At 38.6% G+C, this 15,558-nt stretch overlaps 1 protein-coding gene across 1 annotated transcript in view; it reads right to left on the bottom strand.

Annotated features, from left to right (window-relative positions):
• The window catches only part of ERMP1 (endoplasmic reticulum metallopeptidase 1), a 52,797-nt gene that overhangs the window by 17,082 nt on the left and 20,157 nt on the right, over positions 1 to 15,558 (bottom strand). Inside the window, exons 7-13 of the mRNA XM_027105837.1 lie at positions 14,411 to 14,623; positions 13,345 to 13,565; positions 10,188 to 10,362; positions 9,592 to 9,782; positions 5,658 to 5,810; positions 3,351 to 3,553; positions 2,657 to 2,772 (exon numbers count right to left, since the gene is read on the bottom strand). Of these exons, the coding sequence (XP_026961638.1) occupies positions 2,657 to 2,772; positions 3,351 to 3,553; positions 5,658 to 5,810; positions 9,592 to 9,782; positions 10,188 to 10,362; positions 13,345 to 13,565; positions 14,411 to 14,623 (1,272 nt within the window). The remainder of the gene's footprint in view (positions 1 to 2,656; positions 2,773 to 3,350; positions 3,554 to 5,657; positions 5,811 to 9,591; positions 9,783 to 10,187; positions 10,363 to 13,344; positions 13,566 to 14,410; positions 14,624 to 15,558) is intronic.

Consider the following 15,558-nt stretch of genomic DNA (forward strand, 5'->3'; position numbering starts at 1 on the left):
AACAGATGGAGAGATATACCATGTTCTTGGATTGGAAGAATCAATATTATGAAAATGACTATACGACCCAAAGTAATTTTTAGATTCAATGCAACCTCCATCAAATTACCAATGGCATTTTTTACAGAACTAGAACAAATAATCTTAAAATTTGTATGGAGACACAAAAGACCCCGAGAAACCAAAGCAGTCTTGAGGGAATAAAACGGAGCTGGAGGAATCAGACTCCGTGACTTCAGACTATACTACAAAGCTACAGTAATGAAGACAATATGGTACTGGCACAAAAACAGAAATATAGATCAATGGAACAGCATAGAAAGCCCAGAGATAAACCCACGCACCTATGGTCAACTACTCTATGACAAAGGAGGCAAGGATACACAGTGGAGAAAAAACAGTCTCTTCAACAAGTGGTGCTGGGAAAACTGGACAGCTACATGTAAAAGAATGAAATTAGAACACTTCCTAACACCATACACAAAAATAAACCCAAAATGGATTAGAGACCTAAATGTGAGACCAGACACACTATAAAACTCTTAGAGGAAAACGTAGGAAGAACACTCTTTGACATAAATCACAGCAAGATCTTTTTTGATCCACCTCCTAGAGTAATGGAAATAAAAACAAAAATAAACAAATGGGACCTAATGAAACTTCAAAGCTTTTGCAAAGCGAAGGAAACTACAAACAAGAGGAAAAGACAACCCTCAGAATAGGAGAAAATATTTGCAAACGAATCAACATACAAAGGATTAATCTCCAACATATATAAACAGCTCATGCAGCTCAATATTAAAAAAACAAACAACCCAATCCAAAAATGGGCAAATGACCTAAATAGACATTTCTCCAAAGAAGACATACAGATGGCCAAGAAGCACATGAAAAGCTGCTCAACATCACTAATTATTAGAGACATGCAAATCAAAACTACAATGAGGTATCACCTCACACCAGTTAGAATGGGCATCATCAGAAAATCTACAAACAATAAATGCTGGAGAGGGTGTAGAGAAAAGGAATCCTCTTGCACTGTTGGTGGTGGGAATGTAAACTTGATACAGCCACTATGGAGAACAGTATGGAGGTTCCTTAAAAAACTAAAAATAGATTTACCATATGACCCAGCAATCCCACTACTGGGCATATATCCAAATAAAACCATAATTCAAAAAGACACATGCACCCCAATGTTCATTTCAGCACTATTTACAATAGCCAGGTCATGGAAGCAACCTAAATGGCCATGGACAGACGAATGGATAAAGAAGATGTGGAACATATATACCATGGAGTATTACTCAGCCATAAAAAGGAACGAAATTGGGTTATTTGTAGAGATGTGGATGGATCCAGAGACTGTCATACAGAGTGAAGTAAGTCAGAAAGAGAAACAAATATCGTATATTAACGCATATATGTGGAACCTAGAAAAATGGTACAGATGAACCGGTTTGCAGGGCAGAAATTGAGACACAGATGTAGAGAATTAATGTATGGACACCAAGGGGGGAAAGCCACAAGGGGGTGGGGGTGTGATGAATTGGGAGATTGGGACTGACGTGTATACACTGATGTATATAAAATGGATGACTAATAAGAACCTGCTGTATAGAAAAATAAATAAAATTTAAAAATTTAAAAAAAAAAGAAGAACGGCTAAAATCCAAAAGGCTGACAGCACCAAATGCTGGTGAGAATGTAGAGCAACAGGAACTCACATTCATTGCTGGTGGGAATTCATACTGCCTTTGGAAGACACTTCGGCAGTTTCTTACGAAGGTAAATATATGCTTACTGTACAGTCCTGCAATTGCACTCCTAGATATTTATCCAAGTGAGTTGAAAACCTATTCTACACAAAAGGCTGCACACAGATGTGTACAGAAGCTTTATTCATAACTGCCAAAAACTGGAAGCAACCAAGATGTTCCTCAGTAGATCAGAAGATAAACAAACTGTGGTACATTCACAGCAATAAAAAGAAATGAGCTATCACGCCACTAAAAGACATAAAGGCACCTTAAGTGGAAATTACTAAACAAAAGAAGCCAATCCGAAAAAGCTACAAAGTGTAATTCCAGCTATATGGTATTCTGGAAAAGGCAAAACAATGGAGACAGTATAAAGATCAGTGGTTGCCAGAGGGAGGGAGGAGAGAGGGGTGAATAAGTGGAGACAGGGGATTTCAGGGCAGTGAATCTACTCTGTATGATACTGTAATGGTAGATACATGACAATATGCATCTGTCAAAACCCACAGAACTAAACAACACAAGGAGTGAACTAAGTCTAATGTAAACTAAGGACTTTAGTTAATAATAATGTATCAATGTAGGCTCATCAATTAAAAGAAATGTACCACACTTAATGCAAAAGGGATAATAATAAGGGAAGCTGGGGGGTAGAGAGGACAATAGGGAAATCTCTGTACTTTCTGGTCAATTTTTCTGTAAACTTAAAACTACTCTAGAAAATAAAGTCTATTAAATTTTCTTTTAAAAATCATAACCAGCTTCAATTGCTTTTAAAAACACCAAGTTCTTCCTAAGTTGCTGGTCACTATTATACATTTGAGGAAAAAATATACATGCGTATTAAAATTTTTAAGAAATGACAAGAGAGAAGAAAAAACTACCATATGACTTACCTGTTGCTTCAAAGGTCAGCTTTACAGAATCCCAGGGTGTCTGTTCTTTGGATACAAGTCTGAAATGAGCAGGTTCTTTTGGAGAAACTTCTGGGGCAGGAAGATACCAGTTTTTCCTATTTGGAAAGGTAACTTCAATATTCAGGTTGCTTTATTAGTTGATTTTGAACTATAATTCATGGAAGTGCTCAGAATATATAATAAACACATAAACTGATGAATATGATAAACAATGTCAGTTTCTCTGAAGCCCAGGTTATTGTGTAATAAAACCTTCCCAAAGTTAAGAACAAGGATCCTAGGTGATCTTGATTCCACTACCCATCCTATTTCTTCTCATCCATTCCTTCACAGCCAAACCATAAAAACTCCCCAGAAATAAAACAATTTGAAATTGATGCTTAGCTGCTTGCTATCTGTTAGACCAGTTAAGAGGGCTACACCTTCTAACTATTCAGCTTTCTAGAGGAAAGACTTCCTAATTTGAAAAAGCAAAATTTGGGGGAGAATAAAAAACTTCTGAGTGCTTTATCCCACAAAGAAATACAACTTCTGTAGTTATATTAAAAAGAAAAATAGTATAAACAGCACTCAACTTCTATGTTAACCAGTTAAAATAATAAAGTACTGATACAGTGATAGGACTTGAGAACAAACTAACCCCCAACTAAAAGCAGAAAAGTAATGAACCAACCTGATGAGAAAGTGCACTGGAAGATACCAAGGGAAACCACATAGGGGTGCGTTCTCCTCACAGTGAGCTCGGATGGTATCGTTGATCTCGGGAATGTGAGGTGTTATGTGAGACATTCCGGTATAATCAAACCCGTTGATCCATATTCCAGAGTCTCGTTTAACTACGTTTCCATCCAAGTCATGAAATGTTCTAGTCATATGCTGAAAAGAACAAGACTAATGAGGAAACTACTGTTTGAACTCCTTCACCCACATCCCCACCCCAGATTAACAAAAATGACTACGTGACAATACCAAGAAATGATGAGGCTACTGAGCAACAGGAACCCACCGCTGGCACAATCACTTTAGGAGACTGCTTAGATTACCTAATAAAGTTAACATGCGCATAACCCTTCAAGTCAGCAACTCCACTGCTGAATATGGACCTTAGAGAAACTCTTGCAAGGTACAAAAGTGTTGGTTCAGCATTGTCCATATTAGCAAAAACTGGAAACAACCCAAATGTCCATTAACAGTAGAATGGGCAAATAAATTGGGGCATCCTCCTATGACAGAAGTCTATTCGGCAATGAAAAATAACGAACTACAGTGACACAGATCAACCTGGAAGACTCTGACATGCTGTTGGGCAATAAGAAGTAAGCCACCAAAGAGTATATGGTATGGCCTTACCTGTAAGAAGCTCAAAAACAGGCAAAACTATATGTTGTTGTTTAGCGATTAATACATATGTGGTAAAATAATGATTAACTCCAACCTTTAAGATAGTGAGTACTTTGGGGGTGGTAATAAGAGAGAGAGGAGCAAAAGAGTTGGGATCAAGAAGGGAATACTGAGGTTTTCTAAGATACAGCTAATGCTCTTTTAAACTCAATAGATACTCACATGATTACTTTATTATTTCTTACAAATATGTTTCTAAATTTAAATTTCATATAAAAAGTTTCTGAAAACCTACTATTTCAGATATAAAAGACATGAAAACTAGAACTCTTAAAAGTCCTAAAAGGACTTAAATACATTCTAAAAGAAATACACACACATTTCCCTTTCGGGGTGTTACATGCTAATTGATGTGCAGAGAAAAATAGGAATCACAGCTCACCACTGTGCCTAACAGAATTCTCTGAAAAGGCACCATGCTCCATCTGGAATAGCTCTATTAACAACGGAAACCAGCCTGAAGAATATCAAATAGGAAAAGAAAAAGGATTGCAAAGGGCAGGGGTAAACCACAGCCCACAGGCCAAATGGCCTGCTGCCATTTTTATAAATAAAGCTTTATTAAAACATGGCCACATTCATCTGCAGGTGTCGTCTATGGCTCCTTTCACTCTGTAGAAACAGAGTAGCTGCAACAGAGACCACATGGCTGGCAGAGCCTAAAATATTTATTTTATGGCCCTTTATAGGAAAAGTTTGTCACCTTCTGGCACTGGGGAAGAAGAGAACCCCAAAACAAATCAGAACAGGAGTTTTTAAAAATAAAAATCTAGCTTTTCCTAATGACTACTGATGTGACTGTAAAATTTGTCACATAAAATGTATCACTGTGTCCTACAGGACTGGAAACAAAAACAAGGAATAGTTGGCTCTTTCTCAAAATCTCCTCTCTCATATTTAAGTTCAAATATATTATTACTACTTACTCAAGTCCTTGAATAATTATCTAGGTTATGACTGTTGGCTTTTCTGTTTGGCCACTCCATTCCCTCTAACAGACAGGAAGACTGGAAATAAGGGGACTTAAATTCTTTTTCCTGTTTTACACCAGCTCTAAAAAGTTTGCAGAAAAACCTGAAATCTAAGAAAGTTCTAAATCTCATTTTATTAATATCTAAGTGATTATATTTTCACTATCACATTACCTTGAACATTACCTAAGATCAGTCTTACCGCATTTTAAAGAATCTGTTTCATTTTGCCAGTTGACAGGAGGTCATATTTTTACTCAGCCCACAAACAGTTTTACAATCTGTACTTCTGACAGCTCATTATTCCATGATACATATTTGCTCTCGTTTTTCCAAGTAGGTACATTTTTGTAATTTGAACAGTAATAAGAACAACAAGCAGACATTTCTGATTCAGGCTCTTAGGAGAAGTGTTTCTAGCTGATAAGAATGCCTCTTGATGGTCTTTTCCTCACTGCCTTACACAAAATAGTCGAGGTACCAACTAACAGGTCAACAGTAGAAAAGTCACTTATGTGTTTCGAGCTTCACTGTTGACTAGTAAGCTCAAAACACCATAAGCCTTTCCTCTCCAGGATCTCAAATAGCTCACGCAAGATCGCTCTTACCTGAAGAAACACTCTCTTTGGCTTTGGACTGGCAGGGTTGGAGCTGTATGGGAAAAAAGTTCCACTGCAAACAAGGAGGAATGCAGTTGCACATACCAAAGTTAAAGTTAGCATAGTTCTTTTTGTGCTTTTGGCAAGGTAGATGAAGTTAATCTAAAACACAAAACACAAAAATAGAAAAATTACCATTGGCAGAAAGGTGGCTTTACTGACTTGACATTGTAACAGGTGTTGTCAGACAGATAATAAAGGACATGTATCAGCATGTGCTACCATACTCCCAACTCCCAGTACACAAAGCACTAATTGTAAGGGATTTCCATCACAAGCCAGAGCCTAAATAAATGAGAGATGCCCCCATCTGCATGATGGTGCCTCTCTGACAGGCAGCCAGACAGTAAGAGGGAAAAAGGCAACTGAGACAGTGTCTCTGCTCAGCCAAGAGACTACTAGAGGATGTACATCCACCATCAGTCAAACCGTGAACTTATTTTATTTCCAATTCTATCAAACCCTGTAAGTTAACTGCACAGCAGACACTATTTAACTGTACCAAACATCATGACATCAGGCTTTTATTAAAGAACCAGAGGTAAGCTTTTAAGCAAGTAAGCAGGCCTATTTCAACAAAACTCAAGTTCTAATAATGCTTTCATAATGTGCCTATGTGCTGGATTCATCTTTTAGATACACCTACAAGACTCTGCCTGTGGACCTGCACATAAGGAAAAACTGCAATAAAAGTAATTCTGCACCTGAGACTCACACAATATTGTAAATCAACTTATAGTTCACTTGGGAAAAAAACCAAAAAAACTATGAAAATTGAAACCAGGGGAAAAAAGGTAATTCTGCCCTTGTCACTGCAGAGTTAACCAAGGCCAACACAATCAAAATAACAAATCTGAACTTGGGCAGGAAAAGCAAGTGGCTCTGTCTCAAGATGGGCATCCAGGAAGTCCTAAATATGTTTATATTTTTTAATTGTAATAAAGTCACTGAATTAAAAATTGCAGGGGACACATGATTATAGAATATGTCCACAGATCCCTTAGGGGTTCTGAAGGAGCCACTTTGAGAAACAATGACCTAGTCCCTGCTCCCCCTTTTGCCTTCTCCCCCTTATTGCCCACCCTCCAGGGTCAATAAGTAGAAAAGTGAAGAACATAAATGTGAAAATATTTTTACTGAGATGAAAATGAAAAATTAAGCAGATATTCATAACCTACCATATACTCTACTATATGAAACTAAGAGATTTTATATCTACAGTGTAACGATATGCCCGCCAGGGTAATCTCCAGCAAAACAGTACTGGTCTTAAGTCGAAGATCTTAATGTTTTTACACTGAAGGACAGAAATAAGAGAGTACCCAAGGATTTATGGCAGTGAGTCAGCAAAACACAATTTGTTACCCTGTCCGTCCCTCTTTCTCCTGACAGTCACAATATTTAAAATGTGGCTCCTTAGAACAGGGTCAAATATCCTGCCAAGTAATAAGTTTCGCCTCCACTGGGAGACTGGTTAAGTTTAGGTATACAGAGTCGTTTGGGTCCAAATGAAACCTTCCTGTCATAATGCTGTGGTTCCTGCCATTCTCAACCCTGTTGCTACCCAAAGTTGTCCTACAACTTCAGGTTAAGCTACAGTTTCCACATCCATATTTTTCTCTTCTCCAGGTCATGAGGCTCATCTTCTGCCTCTTCCACCCACCTTCTGGAAGAGCTTTGGTAATGGTGATAAATGAGAAGGTGATCAGAGAGTGGGAGAGAAGGAAGAAGAGAACGGCCTAGTGACAGTGTGTTTGGATCCCACTGTATCACATTTTACTGTCTTTTGTCTTAAATGTTACATCTGATACCACTCTAGGTTCCGAAATGGGTGTGAAATAAAATGAAGAGAAGCATGAAAAGGGACTATGAAGTGTCCCGTGTGCGCTGGCTCTTTCTCTGTTTCTCTCTGAGAATCTCCTCCTGATCCCGCTCCTACCAGCAGTCTCATTTAATCAGTACAACCATGATGGCCCCAGTACAGGGGAACCCCAGGAAACCTGTTAACCGATCATTTGACAGCAATTTAATTGCTTCCTAGCAAATATATTTAATAAATCCCCAAGGACTAAAAGACAGGCTCTCTGAAGTGTGCATTGTGGTTCAATTCTCCATTACCCAAGGAGAAAAGTCTCACTCTAGTAAAAAGCCACTATCTGTAACACAGCTACACATAAGTAAGAAAATAGCGAAGAGAATGATAACCCACAGCATCAAAGGGCAGCAGAGTTATTTCACATTATAATGAACATTAAACTATTCCAAGAGCCACTCTCCAAAAGTAATTTAGAAGGTAATAAACTTTAATCTGCTTGCTTATGGTTTCCAAGATTTCCATGCTTTTGGGGTCATTTTCAATTTCCACAGTGAAGTTTTCAGGGTTCATTTTGTCCCCTTCCCTATGGAACAGAACTGAAATGCCCCACATTCTGATCATCTTTTATGAGCATCAGTAGCTTTCATTCATTGACTGTGATTTAAATACACTGCAGGGGCCGGAGGGGGGGGGGTCCAGTTCATAACTCAGCTGACTCTAGATTACAACCTAATCTACATGTGATGAAACTACATCTCCTTTAGTCCTCACAACAGCAAACCATCTATTAAGATATACAGAGGATTTAAAGCCTTAATATTAAAACCAAAAGAAGTAAACCCTGAAGGCAACAAAGAACATTTTAGAATTTTCCATCTATCCCTGCAAATACCAGTAAGGACTAAATCATAATATTAAAAGTAAGATGGCTGCAATGCTCAGATTTCTTTCAGAACTAGTACAGCTGATCTCAAACAATAGCGTGCATAAGAATTACTCTACAGGGCTGTATACGCAGTCACACATGCAGCTGTTTATTTGCCATTTAAGGGACTTGCATGGACAGCACTGACGACGCACGTGGTACTTGTATCTGCTGTCCCTAGACCCTAGTCCCCACATGAGATGCCCTTTACTATATCAGTGTGAAAAAGCTCACTATTCTCTCCATGAAGGAAAGAGCTATAATAGTCATAGCTACTTTTTCTATTTGGTACCCTAGCCTCAAATCTCAGAGTGTACCTACAGGTATTCAATAAATACTTCTTACTCTTAGGGACTGCAATGAAAAGAGCCACAGAACAGAGCAGCCAGGCCTGAGTCCTGGAGAGTGCCGACACCACGCCAAGGGCAGCACTCTGCCTGGAGCTTGCTCTAACAGAGGGCAGTCTGGTTGTCAACTCTACATCATGTCTTTTCTTCCCTCCGGAGAGTCCCAGGGAGGAGAAGCAGGGATGGCACAGGTAGGACTCGCCCTGTGAGGGCAGAACACTGATACAGTAAAATGACAAGGCCTGTAACATGTATTCATTACTTGGTAAAGGAAGGCGTGTTTGGGTGTTTTAAGTGTATGTCACTCAAGGACACAGACTCGATCAGTGACCTTGGCTGTGCCAGCACCAAGGCAGGTGAACGACAAGGGAAAACTCCTCATGAGAATTAGTCTTCCTTCACTAGCTCTAACAGCACCAATGAAACTACCATGTATTTATTAACATTTGCCTCTAATTAGTAAGTTCAAAACACTCTAAAAATTCACCACCAAGCAATCTCTACCACTTCTCACTTGGTATTCGTTCCACACATTCAAATTCAGGTAGTTTGAAAGCTATTTGAAAAGAAGTGTAATCAGAGGATTTGGGAGGATGAGGAAGCAAAAATAACAACAACCGCCCCCCCTTCTACATTTTATGCCCATACCGAACCCACAATATGCAGAGTCATTCACCATTTCTTTTGCTTAATAGTAGAATCAACACTATTTCACAGGATCTAGCATGGCAAAACTCATCATGTATTTATATATAAAATGAAGAAGGAAATTTAAAAAAAATTTTTTTTCCTTACAAAATAGGATGAGAGAATCATTGTACAACCAGCCAAAATAGAAGCCAGCACGACATCAGGTGGAATTTCCGAACCACTCCTCCCAAGGATAGGGGTAAACATCTCAAATACGGCCCAGATGAGGTACAATGCATAAAGATAAGGAATAAACATCCCCAAAAGGTAAAAGGCAATAAATTTTCCTCCGGCACCTACAGAAAAAGAGAAAGAAAACACATCTCTGAAATTCTCCAGTGAGATAACAGCTTTTCATAGTCCTGGTATACCTACGCACCTAACAGAAATTAGGTTAGCTCTGACTCTTGCCCTTTTGGTACATGTTATCTTAGTGAGATAAAATACTTTGACTTAGGGTAGAATACAAATAAGAAAACAAAGTATGTAATATATTAGCATGTGCTCATTTACGTGAGAATGATGGGGTATGTATAAGGTGTAAGATAAAAATCTGTGTGATCTGAAAGTTAAAAAAAAAACAAACAGCAACAATTTAGAAAGGCTACCCAAAAGGATCAAATATGGAAATAGTTCCTGGAAGCCTTATCTTATGTATTTTAAGGTATTTCCCATTTGTATCACAACCAAAAATACCCTACCATGCCGCTTAAAGTCCTTGTGCACGCAAAGCTTTGTGAGCAACGGGAATGCCACCCAGACAGCGCTAATAAATGCCGAGCAGAGCCCTTGGTAAGTGAGAGCTGTAAGGAACCCACAGTGCACAAACAGAGAGACGTCAAAAAATACTTCTCCCAGATACTGGTCACTGGCATTCTGAAAGAAAGAAAATATACAGGTCGTCTCATTCATGGGCCATTCATAAAGATCTTCTATTGTAGTGTAACTTCCACTGCTCCAAAAAGCTATATTTTGTTTGGAGCAGGGTCTATCCTTTAAACTTTAAAGTAAACACTGACAAAGCTACCTCCTATCATAAAGTAATAAATTCAAATTACTGCACAGGAAAGGGGAATTTAACAAGATGGGGGTAAAAACATCATTACTTGTATATAATCTGTGCTCTCCCTCCACCGGGCTGAAAGACCTTTGGAAATGTTCTAAAATAGAAGAAAGGACTCTCCTAAAAACATTCACCTCTGTAAGCTCTTTTATTCATGCAACTTACAAGGAATGTCAAGCAAACTGGAGAAATGACCTATGTGAAGGCGGCTGCAGCGCCACCAACAGCACAGCTTGAGAACTGCAGGACCTTTAGAGCACACAGCCATGGGGGGTTTTTGCTTGATTCCTGAGTCTTTTCTATCTCCAACTGGTCTTGTAGCACAACTTTGCCCCCATCCTGGATTCCTGGTGGTTTCACGTTATAAAATTTGATCTACATTTTTTGAGCTCTGAAGTCTGAGGATTCCTGTGCAGCACCTTGAGTTCTTCAGAAGAAAGTTGCCATATGAACTTAATACATTTTAACGTCTGCACCAGCGATTCTATTAATGTAAACATGAAAGTTATAATTTTAGTGCAGAAATACCAAAATGGAAATATAGATATATTTAAGCTTTTCTCTCTCCTCTGCCTTCTCATTTCTGTATAGTCCAGGGCATGTTTGTTATAAGGGTCCCTAATTCAAGAGCTCAAAAGAGTTTGTCACATGTTTTCAAAACAAGTTAAAGTTCACTTGACAAACCTCCTTTGGACAATGAAAGACAGGCTATCATCGTTAAATAATTAGATGTTCAACACTGTTAATCAAGAGTCATGGTCTTTAAAAAGAATAAAATAATCCTTAGGATTCAATTTGAAGCCAAATTCCACTCAGATATTTAAAAACAAAGATCTCAACAACGAAGACTGTAATAACTGAAAATGTTTTACATTGCTCCCACATTGTACCCAAGTCCAAACATCCCTCAAATCTAGTTCCCCTCTCCCCGTCTCTATTATCCCTCTACCCCTTCCAATCCATTCTGTACACTGTTACCAGTGTGTTCCTACTAAATTACAAATTCTCACACTCAATATCCTGCTTAGAAATTTTAAATTGTGGCCCCACTGGTTTTTAGGGTCATGCTCCAACTTCACCCTGGCCTGCTTTCTCAGTTATTATCCTATCAACCTCATCTTCACCACACTGAACTTTTTACTGACTGTGAGCCAAATGCATCTTGTACATTCCCACCTTTGCCCATCAACCTGTTCTCTATCTGGCACACTTCTACTCAGGCTTCAGAAACCCAGTTCAAATGTCACCACCTCTTTCATGAAGCCTTCCTGACTTCCACAAACAGAATTCATCTCTCCTGGCCCTATATTCCTACAGCACTGTTAATATATCACTCTACTTCACTTCGTCCCAATGTACTGAAACCCCTGTGGTTTCTCCATCATTTCATCCCCAAATGAAACTGTGAGCTTCTCAAAGAAAAAGACTATGTCCTGAATCTCTGTACCAGACCTTAGCATGGAAGCCCACTAGATACTCAAAGACCATTTGTGAAATGAAAATAAAACACACTATTCTTTACATTGTGCCTTCAGCCCGAAGTTTTGTAATCAGACAACTGAAATCAGTCAAAGTAGAACTTTACTAAGCATTTCTGTCTTACCCTCTACTGCACCCCAATGCCGTATCAATGACAGTCAGCCATGCTCTGACTGATTACATACCATTGCACTAAGAATAAGCATGTGAAATTGAGCCCCATGGTATCATTCTTTTGGAGACAGAAGCCACTAAGATACAAGCATTGGCTCAACCATAAACAGATGGCTAACCTCAAAGAACCTTTCTTCAATAGGGCCCGAAACACAGAAGGGCTCCTCAGATCATATCCCAACATGAACTGAAACTGAGACCAAGGTTCAGGTACCAAAGACATCCTTGTGAAAGGATGCTGTATTATAGTCTTCCATGTCTCCATTCTAATCCCCAGCAGTACAAACTGAAAAAACAGGTGTACACTGGCCGTCTTGAAAATGACGGAACTAAGAAAGATTTTCCCTTTAACTCTTAGAAAATCAGAAACCACTGCTTGCTCTCTCACTGTAATTTATTTTTAGTCCTATTATCTCATAACCCTAATACCTAATTTTGTTTTTACCAAACAAAATACAATGGTATACAGTTGAAACCACAACAATATGGCTATATTCTCTAAGTCAGCATAAATCATTTTGGAACCCTATGTACCTCCCCTTATTCTCCTTAGCAATATGTCAGTATAACCCCCAGACCACAGAGGCATGCTGACAGAATCTGCATCAACAACATAAAAGTTAAAAAAAAAAAAGTGAAGGAAACTGAAAACTTTAAGCGCAGTTTTAAGCGCAACGTTCATTCACACAGCAAACACTTACTGTGTGTTAGTGCTGTTTCAGACACTGCCTAAGCACAGGGGACAATGAACAAAACAATCCATGCCCTCAAGGAGCTTACAGTCCAGTGGAAAACAGAGCTATTCAAATATAAATAATTGGGTGATCCCAAGGAAGGCTGGTAGATTAAAGAGCATGGTTACAAAAACCGCAGACTCAGGAGAGGCAAAAGGCTATGCTAACACACCTTGCTGTCACCAACACCCCAAACTGTTTGCAGCTTTATAACCTCATTTGAAGTCTGCTACCTGCAGAATGAGAAGCCTTCCAGAAAGTCAACACAGATCTGGGAGTCAATTATCTATAGCCATGCCAAACAATCTGTGATAGCTCAAAAGGCCAATCACAAGGAACACCCACCTGAGTTTGTCTTCAATCCTAGAAGGCAGCAAAAAGAAATCAATAAATATGCCCAACACTTACCACATAATGAAATCTTTTTGCGAGGGTATGTATGAATATTATTTTGGCAACAGCTGCAGTTCCATACAGACAAACGGAGACGTAGAAGTGGTTATACCATGAGAGAGACTGTCCAATAAGAGAGACGAACACTGCTATAATGAGAACTGTAACCAAGCTAGTAAACCAGCTTATCAGAGTGATGCCAAGTCCACAGAAGAAGTCCTTTGTGTAGGTAGCAGCTAATTGAGAGAAAACAAAAAGTAGAGATCACCGTCTTTATCAAATCAATTTCATAACCAGTTAGTAGAATTAAAGGAGCAAACATTAAAATAAAATTCACCATTGTAATTGAAAATACTGAAATTTCCTAGGGGTAAGGTTTGTTAAACACTACACAGGGAAAGTATCAGTGAATAAGATTCAAGTATTGACATCTACTCAGAGTCCGTGCATACAAGACTCAAAGAGATAAGTCTTCAGGAGTGGTTCAGATATATTCCTGGCTAGAAAAGTGGGTCGTCTTAATCTTCATCACCTTTGGGATGCTTTGTGTATTGAAATAACAGCAGAAATGGAAGCTTCTTACTAAAAGAAGCTAACACAGGAATAGAAGTAGCATGAGAAAATAACCAGTGATAAATGAGTATTTAAATTGCTGCTAAATATTTTATCTGATAACAGCACACACCAACTTAGAGTACAAAACATAGTAGAAGGAGACCAATTTAACCAGAAGACGCTCATTTATATTCCAGAACAGTGTGCTATTGGTCTGTAGTGTGGACAAGACTTTTTAATGGGACTCTTCACTAAAAGTCAATCTTTACAAACCATTTTCCACAAGCTTTTGTGGTACTTCTATGAAGTGCATAAGTACGTAAAAATTGCCTGCTTCACCATGACTAAAAGTATAATGAGCATATCAACCTGATATTCATTTACAAATTTCTTACAACAGTATAAATCAAATGTTATTTTTCTTAAGATTTTTAACTTCTTGGAAAGATATAAGCAAAGTGACTAAAAAACTTCAGGCAAATTCCATACCCGTGCCAGTACAGTAGTTTTAAAGGAAAATACTTACTCTTATTTTGGGGCTGCAATAATTTCTTTCCCAGGTATAAAACAACAGCCATTACCACCATGTAGTTAATTATCAAGCCAACACGAGAGGGGTAGGCAATGACAAACAGGCCAAGCACATCAAAGAAGACCATGTTTCCATGTTGATACTTAGAAGAAGAAGCCAACATATCAGATGTAGCTAGATATTTAAGAACTGCTAAAATATTGTCACCTATTAGTAAAAAAAAAAAAAGAAAAGAAAGGTAACAAAGTTGAATAAACCATCCACTGTTAGAGTAAAGAAATACCTAGAAAGACTGTGAACAGAAATAGCTTTCTACCATCCTACTGCTCTCCCCCACTTTTCTTCTAAATATCTCAGATAAGGTCCATGCCCCCTACTCTTGTTTCCTCTCCACTTCAAAGCTCAGTGACCTGGTCTTCATCCTTTCTCTTCTATTTATTACAGCTACTCCCTGATCAGTTCTACCCTCGCTGTTGACAAATCCAGTGGCTGTTTCTTAGTCCTTCTTCATTTAATATATACTTAATGTAGCAGACACCGCTCTAGATACCAAAAATTCAGTGGGGAACCAAGAAACTCATGAAGCTCACAAACACCAAACAAGTTATTACACGTGTGTTAAGAATTAATAAGGAATTTCAATGATATCCCAATTAAAAAAAGAAATAAGAAGGAGAGAGTCCCCTAAAAACATATCACGGGAGACTAATGGAGTTTGAGAAGTCAGGGAAGCACTCGAGGAAGTGAAATTTACAGCTAAAGGATGGACAGGAGCTACATCGGGGGAGAGACTGTCCAGGCTGAGACTGTTCATCTGTGTAGATGAAGGCTCTGAGGAGGGCAAGTTCCAAATACAGGGTGGAAAAAAAGTCCGGAATGAGTAGAGAGAGTATTCAACAATGAAACTGGAGAGCTGGGAGAGCCATTATCAGGGAGAATCTGGCACATCAGATGCCGTCACAAATATCTGTTATATCAATCAATGACTAAACGAGTTTGAACTTAATAATGAAGAATTACAAGGAGACATGAATGATTGGCATTCCTTCCTGCTGCTCATCCCATTGACTTTCTCTTTCCACTGAAGACACCACCTCTGTCTTACTGCGGGATTTCTTTCATTGGCTCCTCTGTCACACCTT

The sequence above is a fragment of the Aethalodelphis obliquidens genome, unplaced genomic scaffold (assembly GCF_003676395.1).
Source record: "Aethalodelphis obliquidens isolate GAN/ISIS:26980383/991018 unplaced genomic scaffold, ASM367639v1 scaffold7, whole genome shotgun sequence".
NCBI lineage: Eukaryota > Metazoa > Chordata > Mammalia > Artiodactyla > Delphinidae > Aethalodelphis > Aethalodelphis obliquidens.